General features: G+C 46.5%; 1 protein-coding gene across 1 annotated transcript in view; it reads right to left on the bottom strand.

Annotated features, from left to right (window-relative positions):
• The window catches only part of LOC122385553 (locomotion-related protein Hikaru genki-like), a gene marked incomplete at its 3' end in the record, with an annotated part of 234,824 nt that overhangs the window by 104,933 nt on the left and 105,651 nt on the right, over nt 1–24,240 (bottom strand). Inside the window, exon 4 of the mRNA XM_043373899.1 lies at nt 9,292–9,380. Within this exon, the coding sequence (XP_043229834.1) occupies nt 9,292–9,380 (89 nt within the window). The remainder of the gene's footprint in view (nt 1–9,291; nt 9,381–24,240) is intronic.

The following is a 24,240-nucleotide window of genomic DNA, read 5'->3' as shown; positions in this document are numbered from 1 at the left end:
CGGACACATTATATGCTCCTCATTACGAATATCGTAAAAGCTAAGCTCGGCCCGCACTATTTCAAAAGTTACAGATATTTGAATTTCAGTGAATTTCAAACCTCAGTAACTTTTGAAATAGTGCGGGCCGAGCTTAGCTTTTACGATATTCGTAATGAGGAGCATGTAATGTGTCCGCATACAAATTTTGACGAAAATCGGAGGGGCTCACCCAATGACCTTGAAATTCCGTAACTTTGTGACTCCGTAACTTCGTAAATATGGCGGGCCGAGCTTAAATTTTGTGATATTCGTAATAAGGAGCATCTAGAGTGTCCGCATACAAATTTGACGGAAATCGTATCGAGAGTACATGAACCTCCAGGCTCCACGAATCAAACTATTAAAACAGTTACATTTAATTTACATTTACATAGTTACATTTAATAGTTTGATTCGTGGAGCCTGGAGGTTCATGTACTCTCGATACAATACTTGTCCATTTATAACTACAATTGACGGAAATCGTAGGGGCTCTCCCGAATGACCTTGAAATTGAAACATCCGTAACTTCGTAAATATGGCGGGCCGAGCTTAAATTTTGTGATATTCGTAATGAGGAGCACCTAGGGTGTCCGTACACAAATTTTGACGGAAATCGTAGGGGCTCTCTCGAATGACCTTGAAATTGAAACATCCGTAACTTCGTAAATATGGCGGGCCGAGCTTAGATTTTGGGTGCATCGTAATCAGGACGTTACGTACTATCCACTGACCAAGTTTGGTCCAAATCGTAGGGGCTCGCCTGATTCCGAATCTTAGATTATAGATTAGGATTCACTTACATCTAACTTGACGACCGTGAGAACGGCTGGGCCGATTGTGCTCAAATTTGGCACATCGCTAGAGACCGGTTAGTAGGGTGCCGTGCACAAGTCAGTTGGAGGTACCCCCTCGCAGTTTCGCACGTGCATGGCCCACCCTCTCGCTCGCTCCGTTGCTCGCCCCAAAAGGCGTTTTACTGGTTAATTAGTTCAGACATAATTGCTGAGAAGTCGTCTATCCCTGTGGGGCTGTAAGTATTGACAAATACGAGCTATGAGTCTGTGAAATAGTAAATAAATTTGATGAAATTGTTCGTCTGTGAAATCTGGTCAAATCAATGTGCGCCAACCAGTTTTCTCAGTAATTCAGCCAGCAATTCTCGTGCTGTGTTCAAAAAGACGTTTACAGTGAGGGGCAAACTTTAAAAAAACGAACTTTAGTTTAACGATTCAAGTCGGTACTTAAGTTTTTCAGGATACCTGGGAGGAAGATTCATTGTCCTGCCATTTTCACATCATGTTTGAATTTGCATTTGTTTATGTCTACTTTGCTCAACTCAGCTAGGCATAAGGAAAGTTGGCTGCGCTGAGCTGTCAGAGGTTATAGGGGAGACCCGGGAGATATGGGCCGGTTTTATGAAATGGCAATTCTCATCCTGTAGGCAAAGGCTAGACCTGGTTTTCACTCTTCGTACGTGAAATTGCCTTTCGCCTGTAAAGTGTGCCTGATATCAGGCATCTGGGACCAACTATTTTGTCTCGAGATAACTTTTGATAAATCATGCGCTTTTTTGATCAAGCATAATACACCGGGAGGAATGGGCCGGTGTCATGTTTCATATTCTATTTTCGACATTGAGCACAATACTCGTAGCTGGGATCTACCTTAAACTCTCTTAGAGCCCAAGAACCGCATAAGCGGCTAACAGCTTACTTCATGCAGGTCACCTGGCCACATATTTATTTGGGTAAACTCTATCACGTGCCATAATTTAAGACCAGTAATATATTTCTGTGTGAATGCAATTTGTAGTTCAATTTTCGACCTTACGCGACAAAAAGAAAACTTGTTGAAGAGGACATTGAATGAAAGCATCATTTTATTGATTAATCCGCGAGTTGCTGGGGGGGGGGGGCGTTAAACGCCCCAACTTTTTTTTTCGCCGGGCTATAGCATAAAAACGGTACCTGATTTTGGGTACCTGTAGGGAATTAATTGAAGTTTATTGTGCCAAAGTTTCAAAATTATCGGTCGAAATTTTTTTGAGATATCGAGGTTTTAGTGACGTCATGATTTCTGAGTTTTCGACCAAAACGGCATATGTTCAAAAAATCATATAAAATCACAGAATAGACATACAGACATGCCGTAACCGCCATTAGACTGCCAATACCATGAACAATCAAATGGTTATCTTCGATTATGATTATTGCTCCGCATTTTCCAAAATCTTAAACTGAATCTTGGCAATTTCTCGTGACCACTTCACGACCATGATACATGCATTTCTTAAATTGAACTTTTTGAGACAAACACGTACACATATGATAAAACGAATGTCACCATCGTGTTCTACGCTCCAAATTACCCATAAAACATGTGTCACGGCTGCGAATATCAGTTTTGATTTTCGGGGATATGTGCCTACCCGGTTGACCTGACCTTCACCCTGACCTATGCTTGACTGACTCCTACATGGAGCTGACACTCTTGTAGGCCTTATATGATGGATTGTGCACCGTTTTGACAGAGCTTATGACGAGAGGCGCCCATTGCGAAGTCCTGAAGTCCATGCTACTGAAAGCCCGATTTCAGGTGTTTGACCTGACCTTGACCCAACCTGTGACCTCAAAATTCAACTTTAAGATACTCATCTGAAGCGCCTCGTCGCGTTCTTTCGTTTGCCGCCTCGTGCGTTTCGCTGCGCCTATTGGTTCTCGTGTTATCGGCTGGGGGCGTTTAACGCCCCCCCCCCCCCCAGCAAACGGTGGGTGGCGAAATACCCCAGCAACTGCCGGGTTAAGGATCACCGGGGCGGGCGGCCCGAACCTCCCGGTTAGAACGCCAAAATGTGCGTAGCATCTCAGCTCATAATCTTGTAAGAAAGCTTCTAATTGTCTACCCAGTCTTAATTTGCTTGCTTTAAACTTTATGTTAGGTAGCGATGGTGTGACATAACAAAACGAGCCTCTTTCACATGAATCACGAATTTTCTGTATGTACCTATTTCACTCGGAGAGGGCAAAAACGCTTAATCACCGCTCATTGCCAAAGGCGACTGAGGAAGATTTTGGAAATCACGTGGGTTGTATAACGAAATGGCTGCTACCAAGTTACGCAGCCAAATGTGAAAAATACGCAAAATTTCTTCAAAACAGCGATGGCCCATACCTAGTGGCCCATACCTCCAGGGGGCCCATACCTCCCGGGTCTCCCCTTCCGGCCTCAGCTGGGCTGGATTGGGGGTAGCGCCCCCCCCGGCCCTGCTGCCAGTCGGCGAGATAGGCCTTAGAATATCAATATGGCCGCTGTACAAAAAAAAACAAAAAAAAAACGCAGAAGTGTCATGAATAGCGACTACTACCATTAGATGGAGGTCACTTTGAACTAAATATCCCTTAATTTTTGTGCACATTGGTGAGTTCTTTTTTGTTGACTTTGACCGTATAGCCAAAAAATGTCAAATTTTCAAACCCGCGTACAAATGTTTTGAGAAGGTGTCATGGGTAGGCACTTGACCAAAAACTACCACAGGGCCTTGCAAAAGTGCCACTAAAAGATGAAAGAGAACGGTGATTTACTTTGGGAATTATACACATCTAAGTCAGTCAGTGTTAACTGTTAACCCTCGCCCCGTTGGGGGCCAATTTGCCCCCCCCCCCCCTGTGGTTTTTCCTGAATAGCGGGAAAACGGCAGCGCGCATTTTAGGCAAGCTGAAGTTACTTTCCGTGAAGTTTTTTGACTGCATTTTTGGTAAAAGCTTCTCAGATTATGATTTCGTGTAATATGGACACATAAACAATCGGTGCACACATCAGCATACACAGTCACACAGACACACACAGACATACAAGCACATACGCTATCTATTTGGTAGCGTTGTGTTAACCCTCGCCCCGTTGGGGGGCCAATTTGCCCCCCGCCCCCTGTGGTTTTTCCTGAATAGCAGGAAAACGGCAGCGCGCGTTTTAGGCAAGCTGAAGTTACTTTTCGTGAAGTTTTTTGACTGCATTTTTGGTAAAAGCTTCTCAAATCATGATTTCATGTAATATGGACACATAAACAATCGGTGCACACATCAGCATGCACACAGACACACACAGACATACAAACACATATCATTGACCTTGACCTAACTTGACCTGAAATGACCTCAGCAGCAAAAACCTGGTCGGGTAGTGTGACAAAGAGGTTCTAGCTGGCTTGGCACCAGAAAACGGCATCGTCATCGGTATATGATAAGCATTAAGCAGCGCACTTATATCAAACGGTGACCCAAAACAGCAACTTTTTTAGTTTGACCTGACCTGGAAGGTCAATGACTGACCTGAGAAGGAAAAACTGGGTATCATTGGATTCGTCTCTTCCCAAAGAATCTTTTTGGTCTTACCGCGAAGCTCTATCTCCAATAGGAACGAAATGGCGCGGGGGGTGGCAACCCCCCCCCCTCATGTGCGTTCTAGGATGGAAAAATGGCATGGGCGGGCGAGGGTGAAATAAAGATGCAAAGAAAAGGAAAGTTAGTTTTAAGAAGAAGGGCGAAAAAAGACGTTAAGTTAAGTGTGGGTCCGTCGTACACGGGTGTCGGACCCTTACAGCTGCTGGCGCGTACCCTTTACAAGCCGGCAGGGGGCTCCAGAGACCGGCGACGGGCCCTCAGAGGCCGGCAAAGGGCCATCAGAGGCCGGTAGTACCTTCAGAAACCCTGTGGGGTCGTTTTTAGAGACCGGAACGGACTCAGACGCCGATAGACGCCGGCGACGGACTCAGAGTCGCCGGTATGGGGCCTTCAAATGTCACAGGTGGCAGGGTGGCCGTCACATGCGCACTTGTGGGGCATTCGGAAGCTACGATGTTGGGGCCCTCAGAGCCGCCGATATAGGGCCTTAAGAGGCACTAGTGTGGGGCCCTCAGATATGACAATGTGGGGCCCTCGGACTGGAGGCGCCGGTGTGAGGGCTTCACAGTTGCCGGTGACGGCCCTCACAGGCGCCGTTGTGGTGGCTCTCAGAGACACTGGTTTAGGGCCATCACAGGCGTGCGTGGGGCCCTCAGAACTGCTGTCACTGAACGGACCCTTCATAGGCCGACAAGAATATATCAAAAGGTCACCGGTGCCTTCAGGAGCCTTGTGGGGTTCTCAGAGACTGGCATGGTGCGCTCAGACGCTGCTGGGGCCTGGGACCCTCCGAGTCACCTGTGAGGGGCCGTCAGGTCGCTGGTAACTGACAAGGACCCTCAGAACCGCCCATGTAGTGGTTTTAAAGGCATTGGTGTAGGGCTTCAGAGTTAGGAGTGTGGGGCCCTCAGAGACGTCGGTGTGGCGCTCAGGGGCGCCGGTGATAATTGTTCGTTACAACAATCACGAATGTTGAGTTAATGAATACATTACGTTAAATGCGAAAAAAGCGAAGGGAAACGGATCGTCGTAATGCACTCAAAACTGTATTTTTCGTCGCAACCCGTCGGAACGTTCAGTAAAATCGTAAATAGAATATTAGCGTTCCTCGTGCGCTCCAATCGCTGTCGCCTTTCGTTGCGGCGGCGACAGGTGAGGGCTCTCACAGTCGCCGTTATAGGGGCCCTCAGAGAAATGGGTGTGGGGCCATTACAGGCGGGTGTGCAGCTCCTAGAGCTGGCCACCTACAGGCCGGTCTACCCGCGCCCGGCTGGGGGTCCTGGATTTCCACGCCCTGCTGGGGGGGTGTTTGAACACCGCCCTTGTAACTCGACTCCTGGGCCACGTAGCGACACGCGGAAGGCGGCCTTCGAAAGAGCGCCAAAAATAATGACGAAATCACTTCTTTGTCAGGTTTTTGGTCAGGTCAAAGGTCAGGTCACCAGAGGTCATTGAAGGCAAAATTTCGCCGATTTCCAGGTCGAATATCGAAAATTTCCAAGAAGCCAGCGCATAACTCGGGAACCAATAGAGCTACAGCGCCGCAGAAAAGTGCATTCGATAGCCCTCTTAACGCCCTTTCTGATTAATTCCCTCAGATTTGACCTAACGTCAACGGTTTTGCCTGCAGGGGGCAAAAACTGCCTGCAGAGGCCGATTTTTTTCGGAAACAGTTTTTCGGCAATAACTTTTGACCCAAGCCTTGTACGAGCTTACTTTTACCGGCATCGTGTTCCTCTCGTGAAGACGCATCGAATGAACTATAATTTGACCTTGAAAGGTCAACTTGAAAATTTGACCTCAGGTCAAGGTCATGACCTGACCGGAAAGGGTCATGTTGCATATCAGTCGATCCGTATCGTCGAGCTGAACACATCTAAGGCGTTTTCATCGCTCTAGCATGCCTCTATCAGAAGTTATTTGCGAAAAACTGTTAGATACCATTCGTGACCTAAGATGACCTCAAGGCATAAACAAGGGTCACGGACACCATTTTCATGTTCAGTGTGTCTAAACCACTTGTAATTCGGTGTTTGGGAGTGTTTATAATGTCTTTCGTCCAAAAGAGACGCATTTCAATTTTCTCCCATTGACTTATAATGGGGAGGTCGCAAAATTGACCTGACCTTAGGTCATCGATATCAAAATTCTGAGATAAACATTTTGTACATGCCGTTGCTCTTAGCAATCGCTGAAAGTTTCAAAGCGATCGGTCACTCGGTGTAGCTATGACAGACAATGAAACGTTTTATGAGGTGAGGTCACTTCAAGTGACCTGGTGACCTGACCTTGAATGACCTTGGTCTGAAATTTTCACAACATGTGTAGAATTGATGTATAATAAGGTGTGCCAAAAACGGCGGAGCTCCGCGCCGCCGTTTTTGAGATATTCGCGAAAAACCACAAGGGGGGTGTTCAAACACCCCCCAGCAGGGCGTGGGTTAAGACCCCCAGAGGTCGGCAAGTGGCCCTCAGAGGCTGGCTTGGGGCCCTTATAGAGATCTTAAAATATTGGTACTTGTGGGCCCATGAGGTGTTCTTACAAGCCCTGTGGGGCCATTCTGAGTCCAAATATAGCCAACGTGGAACCTCGGCGGCCAATTGGCGCCGCTCGGCCCCTCAGGCCCGAATAACCCGATGTGCCCCTGAACCTGATGGGGGGGGGGGGGCAAGTGCCTCACGGGCCTACCTGGCTACGCCATTGAGGAAAATCGTAAACCCATAAATATCGAAATGCGATCACCTGTCATTTTTTCAGCGATTATTGTGATCGTCTTATTAGTGCCAGAGCCTCGTAGCTATACCGTTGCCTCCCGCGCAATGTCCGCCCCTGCGGACCGCAGGGGCTGCTGCACTGGTGCTAATCGCCGTCATTGGTTTCTATCACCTTATTACCGAGGTGCCGGGGCTGCTGCCGAGCTGCCGGCAAACATACGACTTTTTCGGAAAGATGTTTATGTAATGAGGTAGCCAAGTACTAGGACGAGCAGAATGATTTTCAAGAAGAACGTTCTGCCCTTGGGAAATGTTAGTGGAAATCCTGGATTCAGTACCTTATGGGGATACCCAACCATGCCTTGTGCGGTTGTGCCCCATGACAAAGCTGCAATCTTTCACCGGTGCAGGGGTTGAGCACCCCCAACCATTTTGAAAAATCGACACCCTGCCTGACTTTGAGAGCCCTGAGGCCTCTTGCACCAAACTACCTAGCTAGGTAAAATCGAAAAACCGGTTTCAGAACAAGCTAATCTAACGGTGGTAAATATGTTTGCAATAGCCCAATACATAATCCTACATGTGCTTGCTAAATTTTACACGCAAATTGTTACATTTGAGACTTGGATTGGGTATACGATGTAAAATAATCCAAGCATTGGTGCAAGAGGATTTTGGTGCAAGAGGCCTCTGGTCTGAAATTTTCACAACATATGCGGAAAAGATGCATGAACAGGTGTGCCGAAAACGGCTATCTACGAAAAACCGCAGGGGGGATGGGGTGGGGTGGGGTGTTCAAGCACCCCACCACCCCCACCACCCCCCCGGCCCGGCGCGGGTTAAGAAATGACGCGCCACATTGAAGTGACCATCCCACCTAAACATTAGTTTTGAGTTGAGATAGCCAAAATGGTGTCCCTGGCTTGCAATTACCGGTTTGAGCACCCACGACATCAAGAAATCAGAAATGCCTCAAATCGAAAATATCTAATTTTTCAAAGTTGCAGCACTTTGGATTTAGAGGGGCTAATGCATTTGAGTGCCCCCTCTGAATGTGTGGTCAGCGCAGCTCTAACAATTTTAAATCTTTTACCAAAACACTTGGGAGCACGCGGTGGTATATGCTGCTTTGCGCGCAACAAGTACAGCACTTTCAGCTGCCAAACTATTCCTTCCAAATAAAGTCGCTAGGAACAGCGTAGATTCCAAAAGTAAAAGTCTATTATCTTGAAAACCGGTGAATATTTTTCGATGAAATTTGGTAGACATTCGTTTTCGCTCTTTCTGAACCGATCGACATCTTTTTCATGCAATTCATTGACTTTTTTAAGGTGGGAGGGTCCCTTTAGTGACACACAAAGCCTGTGTTCGAAAACATGAGCAGCAAACTCCGCAAGTACTTGTTAACGGATGAATATCACATGTACTGCTCGGTCGTCATAGGGTCTGTTCAAGTCGCACTTCCTAACACCCCTAAACTCCTCCAAAATTGCTTCCCTGTTCCAGTGGCAGCTCTAGCCCCGCAAAGCCAAGGAGGGCCCTGCTCCAACCTCCTCTATCTTGCTCTCGAAGGAGTTTAGAGGTGTTAGGAAGAGCGACTGGAACAGACCCATAGCAACAAGTGAGCGTTACAAATTTCGAACATTATCGAGTGCGCCGAGGCCCGATATCGACTACGAGGACGATAGGTGATGGCTGCCAGCTGGTGATAATAATGATAAGATATTACCTTTGTTTTGAATTGCGAGTGTCATTGTGTTTGCTAACTTTAAATGTTTTGAATTAGTTTTTTTTTAATAAATCAACTAAAAACACCTCCATACAACATTTCAACAACATTACCTCCATTTCAATAGTAAATCAAGGCTTATAAAAGTCGTGAGCAGGGACTGACTTCTACGTGACTGCGGCCCCAACCTTATCTGTAAAGCCCCAATTCGCTGTCAACTAAGCAAAACACTTCCAACCGAGAAATGCTCAGATTGTTTTTCAATAGAAAACACAATTCTAACGAATATATATTTACAATATTTGTCTATTTCAAACAACCTGCGTTTTTTTCTAACAAATAGTGTTTATCGGTTTTTTCAAACAGCCTGCGGTTACACCAACACTTAACCTGTGATTGTGATTACGGCCATAATTGTCTTACCGTGACTGGCGTGTAATCGGCGAACAGAGCCAGCTGTTGTGGAATGTTGGCGATCAGACAGCTCTTCAGCATCGGGTGGTACGACTCATCTGAAAACGCGCCACGCCTCAGTTAAAGGCAATAGACCACCTTCCTAAAATGTTTTTTATTGCTTTTCTATTTTTATGCTCAACCACAGACTTCTCTATACATGGACTGTGCACTGATCTGGCCGAAGTAGCATAAGGGGCCCAAAAGTGAACCTAGTTTTAACTTATTAAGAACCCTGCAAACCTGGCAAAATTTAACATGGATATTGTTTGAAGTTTTGTCTAGTAAGTAAAAAAAAAAATGTTTCGATTTTGATATAAACAAAAAAAAAATCGTTAAAAAACAATAACAGTTTTCATGAAAATAGTAGTGGTAAATGATATCTAAGAATATCGGAGGTATCTCCCGCAAATAAGCACCAATGAGTTGCACGCAAATTCTTTATTTTCTGGAAATCCTGCCACAATCCAGGGCTGTCTCATCCCTATCTCCGTAACGTGTCGTGTGCGACCAATGACGTCACGGCATTGTGGCATTCTGATTGGGCGGTAGCTCCGAATCGCCCGACTGGTGGTCCCCGTTCGACAAGCGCACGTGCGCCGACTAGACATTTGTAGTGGCATTGACGGCAGAAAAAGTGAGGTAATGCAGAGCTCTGAGTATACTTGAATAGAGTCTAAGCCGTTAGTAATACGTAAAAACGTCAGATAGGTTTCTTGTTCGTCTTGATTTGAGCTTTTATGTGATATAGCTTTTACCTTAGTGTCGAGGTTGGCAGCTATGTGGGAGAGCCCTAAAGTTGGGTCATTTTCCATAGGATTGCATTACAGCCGTCCGACCCTTCGTACCTGTGACGTCACGGAAATCGCTGCTTCGGCCTAATGAGCATACCTTCTATATAGGGCCTTGGCCACAATCAAGCCAAGGCCCTAAAATTAAGCAAGGCTTCGCCACATTTAGGATATTTAGCCTATGATTTTAGTTGTCTATTTTCCATCTTTTCTATTTTCCTTTGAAAGGGTTTTTGATGACACGGAAGTGTACGGTACGTAATTGTTATTCTGGATATAGAATCACACGGCATCGGAGAGGAAGTGACAAGAGAAAGGGAAAGGTATCGGTATTTAGCTTTCCACGCGAATGGTGGGGTTTGTGAGCTCCACTTTTCCAGTGATGACTTTTGTGTCACTGCCACGACAAGAAGAACCGACCGTCAGCGACGGCGCCTCAAGCCAACCGCAGTTCCAACAGTGCTCCCACCCCGGGACAAGTAAGTTGATATGTTTATACCTCATCAAAGCAATATGGGCATTAGTAAGGTATTAAGGACATCTTAGGTGTTGAGGATGGTCTTTACATTTTGACACCTGTGAAAATTTGGGAACTCTACCTCAAATGACCTTTGATCTGTTACGTCATTAATGTGATCATATCAGACGTTAACCCGCGCCGGGCCGGTGCCCCATCAGCGGGCCGGGGGGGGGGGGGGGGGGCGTCGTAGAGACAAGCGGTAGGCGGCGTTCGAAAGAACGAAAAAAAACAGTAAGAAAGTACTTCGGTCATTTTTCGGTCAGGTCAAAAACTGGGTCACCAACCAGAGGTAACCGTAGAAAAATGTTCGTTTTTACTTCTGATGGTTTTCTTGAATAACTTTTGATCCAGACAACTCTGACGGCCCGGAGTTGGAGTCGGTTTCAGCACATTTTAATCTTTTCCTTTTCTGACCCGACCCGACCTTACAAGCTGACCTTACATGACCTCCGTAGGCCGAACTGTTAACCTGCATGCATACATAGCGGTTAAAAAGGGTCGCACATGCTGCTGAATTGTTCTTTTTGTGTATATAACTGTATAGTGTATATAACTTCTTTTTATGTATATAAGTTCCGAGCTACATTTATCAATTTATAGCATTTATCCGGCAATGTCCAAATTACCCATGTATGCTAATTTGTTTCCCATATATTTTGCAACCGTTGCTAAATGCAGTTGTTAAGTGAAATATTTCTCTCCTTTTGCAGGAATGAGAGCGGACAGGAGACTCCACGACCCACTATACTCGCGACTCCAACAGCACGAAGGCTGCTGCAAAGAGAACTGTGGGAGGAACAAGCCGCATCCATGTTTCGTTCCGAGAACGTGGCATCTCTTACCGACATGGTGAGAAAGCTCTCTACGGTGGACCTGCCGACTGGGTACCGGCTCGTACAGATGCATGTTCCTGAACTTCAGGAGGACATTGTGACGATCAGAATGGAGGCATTTGACACAGATCAAGGTATTCCAGTCATCGTACGAAACCTGACGATCTACAGTGATCTTCGTTTCCGTTTGTACGCAGCCGGGAGCGAGTTGCCTACTCTCAGGGCAGCTGATCTGACAAGCGTTCCCGGGAGCTTCGAAACGACGACTGAGGTCCTGAACGTGCTGGCGTTCCTCAAGGCACAGTCTTTGAAAGATGGCAACGTGATGACTGCACTGCATTTTCTGCAGAAAATCAGCACGGACGATGCAGCTGGATCATGCGGTACTTTTGGGGAGTTCGCCGCTGAACAGCTGCAACTCCGACTCAGTCCAGCAAAAAGGAGGAGGTACAGCACGACACTCATGTCCACTGCAATGGTGTGGAGCCGAACGAGTCCCCGACTGTATGAAGACATGCGCAGCTCGGGTCTTCTGGTCCTGCCACGGAGACTTACGTGAGCACTAAGCGTGCAAGAGGGACTGGAGATCGGGACCATCAAGTATTTGGAGATGCGGGTCGCCAAGTTGTCTCCAAGAGAACGGCTGGTAAATCTGGCCATGGACGAGGTTTACTGTGCCACAGCACTCGATCTGGCGGGAGGAAGACTGCATGGGGAGAGCAGCGGAGAAGCAACAGCTGTCGCCAGTACCTTGTTCTGCACCCACATTTCGTCGGTTGCCGGGAACTACGAGGACTTGGTAACCATGTCGCCAGTCACCCACGTCACAACCCAAGAAATGAAGAGAATCTTCTTCCAAGTCCTGCGATGTCTCACCCATCTTGGGTACCGTGTAGTGTCCGTTACAACTGACGGACACAGAACAAACCAAGCCTTCCATCGAGCGCTTGGAGAAGATGGGAGGCATCAGGAGTATATCCTGAATCCCTGGAGTCCACACAGTGATGACAGGATAGTACACCATGTACGACTCAGTCCCCTTGTTCAAAAACATGTACTTCAACCTCCTGAACAAAAAACAACTGCACTGTCCGCCACTCGATGCAGGTGGGCCTCCTCTGGATGTTCACCTCAGCCACCTGGAAAAGGTACACTCCATCGAGTACAGCTTTGATGCCAAGATGGCATACCGACTCACGGATAAGGTGCTCCATCCAACAAGCATAGAGCGCGTGAACGTGCAGCTCGCCGTAGCAGCTACTCACGAGACAACCATCGCTGCGCTCCGCTACTATGGGCAACATGCAGAGTACGGCTCCTTAAACGGTACAGCAGAGTTCCTGCACCAAGTTCGGAGGTGGTTCGACATCGTCAACGTGAAGTCCCCTGGGAAGCATGTTCGTCGCAACGACTCGACTCTGCAGCCTATTTCCACTGGAGATGAAGAAGGGCTGGCATACATCGAGAAGTTCGGAAAGATGATGCTGCGCTGGGAAGCCCAGGGAAACAAGAAGAGGCAAATGTCGCTCGACACGATACGTGGAGTGGCAGCAACCTGTCGAGGGCTGGTCGGGCTGGCCAAGTATCTGCTCAGACAGTGTGATCTCGAGTATGTCCTGCTTGGCAAGATTCAATCCGACCGGCTAGAAGGTCACTTCGGCCATCTCCGGAAACTGGCCGGAGGCAACTTCTGGGCGAGCTCTCGTCAATTTTTTGAAGGAGAGGCTATCGTGCGCATAAAAAGCCTAATTTGGCTCTCAGGCTATGGTCTGAGCACAGTGACGGCTGGCATGCACCCTGTCTCTCAGCAGCGCCTGGAAAACGACCAGCGAGCCGTCACTGAGATCACCGAGTATGCCGCTGCTGCCTCTTCTGATGACCCAGCCCAAGACGTCCCAGAAGGGACACAGCAGGCTCTGCACCACATAGCAGGCTATTTAGCCCACTCAGTCAAGAAGATTCACAGATGTGATGAGTGTCGCGCGCTACTCTCTGACGGGCTAAGGGCGCAACTGGTAACCGTGGTGGCAGAGAATGCTGAAGAAAAGCTGGTGGCTGCTAGCTTCACCGACCTCAACCGTGGAAAGCTCCTGCAACCGAGTGAACTGTGCCTGCGAGTCGTCATGGAGGTCTGCCAGCTCTACAGACTTCTGGTGAATTCACAGTCAGAGACTCGCACCATCCTCTTTGGCAGTTCAAGTCCCAAGAATGTGTTCAGATCTGTGGTTCAGAACATGCTCGGCGATGACGAAGAACTGAAGGAAGTGGCTTGTGGAAGGGGGCACAAGTTTACCAGCAATATCCTCGCCACCATGGCCGGAGCGCTGTTTAACGTGTTCGTGTCTAACCACGTGAAGGATGTGAACAGCCAAGTGCATAGCAAGAAACGAAAGGGGCCGCCGACGCGCACCAGTGGGCGCGGTGTGGACTCGGACAAGATCCGCAAACTAACGGGCGCGAGCTGAGTTCATGCCTGTTCAAGAACATGTAGCATGCACCCTGTCTCTCATCAACGCCTGGAAAACGACCAGCGAGCCGTCACAGAGATCACAGAGCATGCTGTTGCTGCCTCTTCTGACGAGCCGGCCCAAGACGTCCCAGGAGAATCTCGTGGACCAAATCGGTGTTTGTGCCCATGCTGGCCGTTGGGAATCGTTACGAATACATACGTGTGGGAACCAAAACTGTCTTTGTTGAACCTGATCGATGGTGAAAAGTAGTCCACTTGTAGCTGGGAGTATAACTTTCTGTTTTATGACAGTACCAACCATTGAACACACAACTCAAAATGCACAGAAACACTTGCATGCCTCTGATCTTCGCTTGATATTTAAGTCCACAGCCTGGAATTTTGACTCAAGATTGGCAATTTTGGCGGGAAAACATAGCGGAAAATGTTTTGTTTTCCATTTAAGCGAAGGTTCCAGAACGTTAAAATGAATAATTCAAAGAAAAATGGCCATGCTCCCTGGCAAATGCTTCAAACGTATTGCCACAATTTTGGTCCCCTTATGCTACTTCGGCTAGATCAGTGCACAGTCCATTATAGAGAAGTCTGTGGCTCAACATAATCGGAAAATAACATAAAACCTTTTTAGAAAGAAGACTATGTTCTATAATTTTATCCTCGTCCGTATTGGTGTTTCGCCAGCCGCAAGCGTATAATGGGGAGTTCCAATCCCCTTGCCGTTTCACCCCTGATCGAGCTATAGCTTTGCGGAAAAAGCGAGCGTGCTGCCCGTGACGAGAAGAAGCCGATGATATCCAATTTTAAGGTCCTAGCTCATCGGTTGACCTTCCAGGTCACTGGTCAGGTCAATGGCTAAAAAGTCGGGAAAATCGAGACCTGTTAGAACGCCGTTAAGTGTGGGTGGTATGGGTTTTTCGGGATGCTGATCACGAATATCATATTAGCTTTGATCACAGATGATATCTTCATACATTTAGGCCAGGTCGGATCAGGTCAGGTCAAACAGTAGGGGTAGGGGTCCTGCCGAGTATTCGCAGCAGGTGTCAACCACTTCCGACAGCTTCGCAGCATGTTACGAAGGCACCAAAACTACTTCGTAAATGCTCAAATAGTTACTATACTCGAATTCAGCTCCAAAAACGAGCATAGTCTCTGTCTTAAAAACTGCTTACAATTTGATTTATTGGGTCGGACGTGTTTTTGATCGTCCCGTTTTCTTTTGCCCGTTTCGCGTAACTGATCAGTTTTGTGCATAAATAGTGATATCGAAGTGTTCGTAATTTAACGTAGCATAATTTGGTGATATTTTGAATGACTGAATATGTGAAGAAGTTAAGATATAAGCTTTTGAAAAGTATAATATTTTCAGTAAAATTCATCAATTTCAAGTAGACGAGTCTGGCCTACATAGCTCGATTTTTCGTTGTTAATCGCGTGCTTATTGCTTAAAGGGACTATCCCACCTTCTCAGGGTGATCGAAAAAAGTGTCACCCCTAATTTAAAAGCCATATAACTCGCGATTGGTTGGTCGTACGACTTTGCGCCAGGCAGCATTGGAAAGAGCATACAATTTCCTTTCGAATGGATGTAAATATGCATGGTTTATGCCGCAAACGAAGATGTAGCTATTAAAAAAGTATGTTAAGGACGCAAATTGGCGTGTTCAAAAGTTTGGTTGTGCAAATTTGTACTTTTGACAGAGTTTTTGATCTGACAGCTCACGTGACAGCTCACGTGAGCATTTTTCTTAACTGTTCCATGGTTACCGCTGCATAAAATTGATAATCCGGTAGTGCAGGTTGTCGCAATAATTCGCTAGTTACCGGCGAATTTGTGAATAATGAGGCCGCATATTTGCAAGGAAGATCTGATAAGGTCTTCCTTGTCTAAGGTCAGCTGAGAAACGAGTCTAAGGTCAGCTGAGAAACAGTCTGCAGTGAACAACATTCACTCCATGTGTAATGTGTAAGGTGTGTGTTATGTTGAGTTACGATACTCATTGTTCTCGTTCAGCGGTGTCCGATCCCGTTCGGTGAATTTTGTTTCACGTGAAAGCCGGACATTGACTGGTTTTTGAGCCCATGGGGACATGATTTGGAATAGAAAACAATCATGAATACATTCAATTGAAAAGAAATTGCCTGCTCTTTCCGATGCTGCCTGGCGTGAAGTCATCCGACCTACCAGTCGCGAGTTATGTAGATTTTAAGTTAGGGGTGACACTTTTTTTTCGATCACCCTGTAAAATGTTGTTAAAACCAGTTAAATTGTGCCCGACTTTATAGATTGGATGACCAGGAACACGGTTCTGGCATTTATTTTTCATTAAACATCTTAGGCTTCCCATATTCCAAACACAAACATTCAAATATGTGACGTCACAGCCCAAAATTACCTCCTTCCCCAGGCCACATTACTGTCATAAAGCTGATTCTTTTTACTCTGTAGGCACCACAACAAAGTTCAGACCAAGTTTTAACCCTATTAGTGGCAGGGGGGGGGGGTTGTTTTTATCCACCCCTCAGGTTTTTCGGGAATATCTCCGAAACCGCTGAAGCTACGATGCTGAAATTTTCTGACTTTTCCTAAAACTAAATTGGGCACATAGGGGAGAGCGGGGAGAGTTGTATCATGTCCAAGTTGTATCAGGGCGAATTGTGCCAAACTTATCCAATGGATGGCGCTCGCGACACGACCAGCCGACGAGGTTTTCCGGGCGCCATCTTTCCCTGTTCTGTCTTGTGGCTGAGTGGACGCGTCTCGAGGTGAGAGCCGATTTTATGTTTTTTTAATGTCATTCTAAAAAAATAAGTTGCAAGAAAATGTGTGTTCTGGGACTAGCTTCACGAATAGGACCCCCAATTCCCAGTGCTCTGGAGCCGCCCCTGGTAAAGGTATGAACTTGAAATTTTCAGGGTAGGGGAGAGTGGGGTGGGTTGTATCAGTTTTTACTCCGAGACCCATAACCTCGTAACTATCCGTGATAAACTCATTATTTCCATACCATCCCCTTCCTTTATTCTTCTGCTTTTTTTGTGCAAAGTAACTTTTCCGTTACCTCTACCAGTTTTTCTTCTACGGTCTCCCGAATAGAACAATGTTTTTGATACAACTTGCCCCATGGCTTGGGTGAGTTGTATCACATAGTGGGGTAATTTATATCACTATTTCACGTTTCAGGGAGTGTGCTTGCTACTGGTTTTGAACATAACAGCAACATTAAATGGGGTTAATACAATGTATAGTAGGGTGTGTCGACAGAGGGGTTTTTCTCACAGATTCGCGTTAGACAAAGATATAAATTGGCGGGAGCATGCCAAAACACTAGCCCTGCAGTTGGTTTTGCGTAAAAATGCGATTTGACGAGGCTCGGGCAGGTCGAAGTTACAGCGAAAAAGTCGCAGTCGACGGTGCTGCCACCTACATTGCCAATAACGGGCACTATCATATCGTTATAATTGGGGTAGTTTCAAATGAGAAATGACTTCTATTTTTGTTCAAACTGCTTAAGAAGAAATAAAACAATTCGGAAACATACATTTTTCCCAAATATCGTGTTCCATTTTTTCCTGTTGAGTTGTTAGGAAAGTGGTAAATTTCAAGGTTGACGGCTAAAAAACGAAACAGGAGGAACAGAGCAGGAATCACCAAGACGTGCGCCGCGCCGATGCTGTAGGCTGTAGATAAGGGGTGAGCAACAGAACCAGCATACCTAACGATTTTGATTAGTGATAGATATTTTTCTCTAAATGAAAGACTATTAGTAACTCAGGCAAGCCTTCTAATATAGGTATCGACAGGGTTTCGGCTAAAGGTACAATCGATGGCACATTACAATTATTCTGGGTTGGGAAACAACACTCTTCAGATACCTACCATCAACAACCTCACTATCTCCGGTGGTGCTGCTACTGGCAACAGTATTGGCGCAATATAACCGTTCTTTAGTCACCATGTCAATAATATTGACACAATCAATGACCACCGACTCTCACTGAATGTGTCTTCCTGTGTTCCGCAGGAAGCTGAGCTGTGACTGACTGGCCATTGCGTGTCATCAGTTCGGCCAGTAGCGGCGGAATACCTTCAATTAAGGGGGGCACTGCCGACTTTTGGTCCCATTCATTCCATGCAACGCCCATAGGGCTAATGTTAAAATGCCAAAATCAAAGGGGGCACGGTGCCGCGGTGCCCTCCCCGTTCCGCCGCCTATGAGTTCGGCTTGACAAGGGAACCGCGAGGTGGCAGATAGCGATATTACGTATCTGAACGAGGGTTCCGCACGAGCTCAGATGGGGCGGGGTGGGGCACGACACCTGGCGGGCTGCTGGGATCGTGCTGCCGATCGAGCCCCTGCTGCCCGCCCGCGCGCCGCCGTGGGAGGTGGCCGCCTGCCCACACGTCACATTCTCCCTGGACATCGGAGCGTTGCGGCGGGACGCCCCACCTGACGAACTGCACCAGGCGGCGCAGAGACACCTAGCGTCCCTCCCCCAGCAAGCCATCTGGGTTTGGACGGATGGGTCGGCGGTAGAGGTCTGCACCGGCCGGCTGCAGCCGCGGCTGGCTGCAGCCCCACGGCTGTGGGCCGGGGCGGCTGCAATTATCTCCAAGAACACGGCTACGGCTGTGGCCACGGCTGTGAGATTTCAAGCTCAATCTTAAGTACTCAAATATAAAATTTTAAATCCTTAATCTTACATTCTGATAAGCAGTCTAGCCTGTAAAAATCATGCAAAAGATGCCCAGCAACATTGAAAGTGGTGAAGCCTTTGAAAACCTGTAATGGTTTTACCATTTGCTGTAGGGGAGTTTGCACTCTGGTACAGCATACTAGTTATAGGTACCAATTGTTCCTTCATCATCAAGAGCTTGACAGTTTCAGAAAATGCAACATGTTGCATTGTCACATCCCTCTCAAACCAATCTCACCTGATCATTAGGAGAGCACCTTACAGCTATTGAAGACGAGCGTTCAATAATTCTTTCAGGTAATAGAAAAAAGAAATCACGCCTAGGTAAAGGCAGGTAAAGGCTTCATAAAATATTATCTAAAATAACTCTTAGATGTATTTCTGGATTTTCGGCAAGTCCAATTACATAATATAAAACTGGCGCTTTATGTTCTAACTGGTGTGTGAGTGACCGCTAACAGAAAATGCTGATCAACGAAGCCAATGGAATTAGATTATAAGTGAGCATGAACCTTACTTACGGTTAATTCACATGATGGTGAAAACCCTGAACACGTGATTCACATGACGGTGAAAACCCTGAACACAATATTTCATACGCGAGCTGTTGACATTACTAATAAAATGACGTCTTCTTCTGGAAATGTAAAAATTTGATATTTATTCTTTGTTTGAGAGCACGTTTTTAACTGTATAGCATTATTATTTATTATTTTAAACTTGTATGGCTGTTTATAGTGACACAAAACAATTAATTGCCACTTCTTTGCTATTGACGTCATCAAAAACTCAAGTAAAATTTTGATTGAAAGGGGCAATTGTGGCTCGCACGTCCTTGGGGATTTGAGCGAAGATCATTATTTGGAAAAATCAAAATAGATGAATGTTTTTCTTTCTTCGATGCTCACTAGTGTTTTGATGCCTTGCATATCAAATTAGTTTGAGACTTGCTCAGAAGGCTGCTTCAAGCCTGGCATATCACACCCCAGAAAATATGCAAGGTAAGAAAGAAGTAAGAGTTTTGACTAGACAATCACTGTTTGACAGTCCATCAACTTCAGTTTCATTTTCCATACCTACCTAACATTGATAATGAAAAGCATCAGGGTCTGTTGTTCTGTCCCACAACCATGCTTCAGGATTTGGCATTAGATGTCTACACTGCTAGTGCTTCTATTCTGGTTCGTTGTTTATGTATTCTGTTGATGTAGGTACCTACCTACCCATCTTTCTTAACCCCTTGCAAGGGCTTGTGTAGGCATGCGTTGCGCATCAGGCTTCAGGCCTTTGGCCTAAAGCCAGATACACAACCGCTTAACCTATGATGCTTCATGAGCTTGGGAATCTATAGCCCACTAAAAACAACTTATTATATACTATTTGGTTGCATTTCATTGAAAGTATGCCCGGCCGGCTGACGGCTGGCTGCCCACAGTTTGCCACGGCTATGGGCGGCTGTGGCTGTGGAGCCACGGCTGCGGGGCGGCTAGGCTGTGGAAAATTGCAGCCGTGCAGAACTCTAGTCGGCGGATGCGGGAGTTCGCAGCGGAGGAGCAGGAGCCTTTGTGGAGTGGCCGGACGGTGCGACCGACGAGCTACGCGTCCCGGCCGGTCAACTCTGCTCGAGCTTCAGGGCGGAGATGGTCACACTCCGCGCGGCCCTGAACCACCTGCGCGACCACCCGCACCAGCCGAGCGCGCCGATCACCATCTGCTCGGATTCGCATTCTGCCCTCGCGACGCTGAGAGAGGGCCCGGCGTCCCAGAGGCCAGAAGACCCTGCTAGGAGCCGCCATCTGGACCGAACTAGCGGCCCTGGCCGGTCCGTCCCGCCGGATCCACCTACAGTGGGTGCCGTCCCATTGCGGCGTCGACGAAAACGAGCGCGCCGACCAGATCGCCAAGGAGGCGACCGCGCTCCCCCAGGCGGCGGTCCCGGTGGACGTCGCTACCGCCCACCGCGCGGCCGCCAGACTGGCCCGCGACCGCACCATCGCCGCCTGGCCGGAGGGCTGGTACCGGACCCTGATGGAGAACCGGCTGCCGCCGCCGGCCGCGACGGGGGACAGATCGTCGGCCGTCGACGTCCACCAGCTCCGCGCGGGCCACTGGTCAGGATCCCGCCAATGCCTTCACCGGATTGGACGGAACCCTTCCGATGATTGCCGCCAGTGCCCTGACACCGACTGTGCGGCGGGCCGGTGCACCGTGTGCCGGGAGGAGGCCACACGCCCCGGCACTTCTTCTTCCGGTGCCCGGCCCTCATGGGCTGGCGTCTCCGGATGTACGGAACGATTTTCCTGAACCCGGAAGACGTCCGCGACGACGGAGAGGTGGCGGCCCTGGCGGCCGCCGTGAGGGACCTCCAGAGCCGCACGGCTACACCGCGGTGACGCGGCTGGAGGGAACACACAACAACAACAACAACAACAGCTCAGATGGCCTTCGGTTACATTTTTCGTTGCGTCTGTGATGATCTCTGAGTCATGTCGCATCGTCCGTTTTGTTATGCCCGGTAGTTCAGCGGTGAGTCGCTGGCAATCTGGCTCACTTATTCAACCCCTGAGACGCCGGCGGGCTGTGTGGCGAATCACCTTTTACAAATGTCGGGTATTGATAGCGTCATTCAGCGTATGTCGGTAGGCGCTAATATAGAGATTTTTGGTAATAACCTGTTTGTTTTCAGGGCGCTGGAATCAGATGATGTAGCTCCCGTATAGGAGATAGTGAGGTTGTTGATGGTAGGTATCTGAAGAGTGTTGTTACCCAACTCAGAATAATTGTAATGTGCCATCGATTGTACCTTTTAACGCAACCCTGTCGATACCTATATTAGAAGGCTTGCCTGAGTTACTAATAGTCTTCCATTTAGAGAAAAATATCTATCAGTAATCAGAATCGTTAGGTATGCTGCAGTTCTGTTGCTCACCCCTTATCTACAGGCTGCAGCATCGGCGCGGCACACGTCTTGGTGATTCGTGCTCTGTTCCTCCTCGATAGGCGTTATCACAAGTGTATTCGCGGCCATTGGGGCGACGTAAGAAAAGAAGAAAACAACTGGCCCCAAGAACTTTAAATTATTAGTTAGCATGCACCTTTTCCTTGATGTGTAGATAATTTACCATTAATTGTTAGAGAAAATTGCATTTAAAATTTTCCATTTATGCTTTTTTCATCGTTTGCACAATATGTTCTTTTACTAAGCTAGAAACGCTAATTAGAAATAGTTCCCGCACCATCGTCAAGAACAATAGGGAATGTTTGAAGTGAATACAATAATCTAAACGGTTTTGTAATCTTTGTGGAGACACTTCTAAAATTGCCTGTAGAAATATTGAAGGCAAAAGTTCAACTTTTTCACAAGACTGATGTCTATAAACCTATTCAACGTGTGACAACTCAGCCGGTATTTCGTCGCCTAAAGCCCAGCTTTCCCTAGTGACCGATAGAGGCGCTGCTATCGATGTCCGCCCGTGCTGCCTAACGTGTTTCGTTTTTTAGCCGTCAACCTTGAAATTTACCACTTTCCTAACAACTCAACAGGAAAAAATGGAACGCGATATTTGGGAAAAATGTGTGTTTCCGAAAAGTTTTATTTCTTCTTAAGCAGTTTGAACAAAAATAGAAGTCATTTCTCATTTGAAACTACCCCAATTATCACGATATGATAGTGCCCGTTATTGGCAATGTAGGTGGCAGCACCGTCGACTGCGACTTTTTCGCTGTAACTTCGACCTGCCCGAGCCTCGTCAAATCGCATTTTTACGCAAAACCAACTGCCGGGCTAGTGTTTTGGCATGCTCGCGCCAATTTATATCTTTGTCTAACGCGAATCTGCGACTATCGACACACCCTAATGTATAGGTATTAGTGATGTCATTTTCCAAAAAATGTCTGACCGATACCGACCGAAACCAAAATTTGGGAAAATTTTCCGACCGAATACCGACCGATAACATCCCAAGCCAAAATTTGACCGAAATTTGACCGAAATTCTATTTGCTAGGTATTACTCTACCCCAAAATTTAAATATTTGGTAAATTCTGATGGAAAATAATGGGAAATGGCATTTCAGTCCAAGTTCAGTCAATTCTTAGCCACTGCAAAATACATTTTGTGGTAGAAGTTACATTGCTGAGGGTAGCAACACATGGACCTCAGCATTTCACAGATTTGGTTAATTAGAATTGTCAAGAAAAGAATCTACTGTGGTCTATGTAAGGAAGAATGCTCATTCATGTTGCAAAAGCACGATCAATTAGTAAGTCAAATGGTTGGTACTAATAGGTATGTTCATGACAACATTCCCTAGGAGAAAAGGCGGAATCAAAACACCACAAAACACATCAAAACTGCTTGGAAACTTGCCTTGAGTCTTGAGATGTGGTCTGAGATGCTCTACAAAGAATTTGACACTGAAAATCCAGCTGAAAAGGCAGGTATTAGGTAGCTCTGAGGCGGCCTGAGCCTGAATTTCGCCCCAAAAATGATATGAAAATTCATTAAACAGGCACTTTGTCTTATCTCTTGTTTGTCTTATCTTTACAAGAGAACAAAATATGCAGTCAAAACTAATACAAAGTGGCGCCAAAGTGGCGCAAAAAGTAATAGAAGAACCAAGGATTGACTTTTAATCCTCTCTTCCCTAACAAAAGGATGTATGATGATGACGTAATATTTATTTATATGCCCTTTTGGTCGAATTATTGAAGGGAAATTAATTTTCTTGTAGTGAATTACACTCACAATGTTGATTTCATTAGAATTCAATATCGTGTTGGATAATTTACATCAATGAATGAAATAATTCACGAGGCAGCATGTAACAATCCGAAACTTTTTGCAGCAACTTAACCAGCTGGTTTAAAGTCTCTGTTATGGCGCATCTGTTTCGAAATCCTTCCTTGTGTTTGGAATGTGGAAGATTCCAGAAATCGGATATGGGCCGAATCTGTAGTTTTTGTCAAGATTCCTATGTTTTTATGTTGTGGTCATCTAGAGTTCAAACTTTTGGTTGGTACCAGCAATATTTAAGGAGAATGTGGAATAATAGAACACCTGTGAAATGTAAATGTGATCACTGCTAAGTGCTAAGTGCTAACTGTCCAGTCTTCAGAAACCCATTTCAGTACCTAATTCAAGTTATTTTTGTCCTTGCATTTTTGATGACTGTATACTGATTTTTGTAGGCAATACTTCTTTGATTACAGGTGAAATTTTAACAGTTAGACTGGAATAGAGTTTCAAAATTGTGTGTACTTGTGGGGCCAACTGAGTCAAAATCAGCCTGCTTGTAGTTGTGGTTGGACAATGGGTGGCTGCTGCCTGCTGGGTGGGATGGCTAATGAAGTTGCCAAAATGTGGCATTTGGCATTTGGGGGAAATTTTACAACTCTATCAATAACATCCCAATAAATTTCATTTTAACTAGGCAAAAATGGAATGCTTTCTCTTTTTAAAAATGGTTTCACTGGCAGGGTGACCGAAAGTGTCCGATTTTTGGGGGGCCTGACCGACCAATTACCAAATCGGTCAGCATATCTTTTCGGTAACCGAATTTTTCGGTAACCGATTGACACCACTAATAGGTATGCTCAAAGGCTTCACTT

Source organism: Amphibalanus amphitrite, unplaced genomic scaffold, assembly GCF_019059575.1.
Source record: "Amphibalanus amphitrite isolate SeventyFive unplaced genomic scaffold, NRLGWU_Aamphi_draft 000223F_arrow, whole genome shotgun sequence".
NCBI lineage: Eukaryota > Metazoa > Arthropoda > Thecostraca > Balanomorpha > Balanidae > Amphibalanus > Amphibalanus amphitrite.
This window is presented reverse-complemented; position numbering and strand designations above follow the sequence as displayed.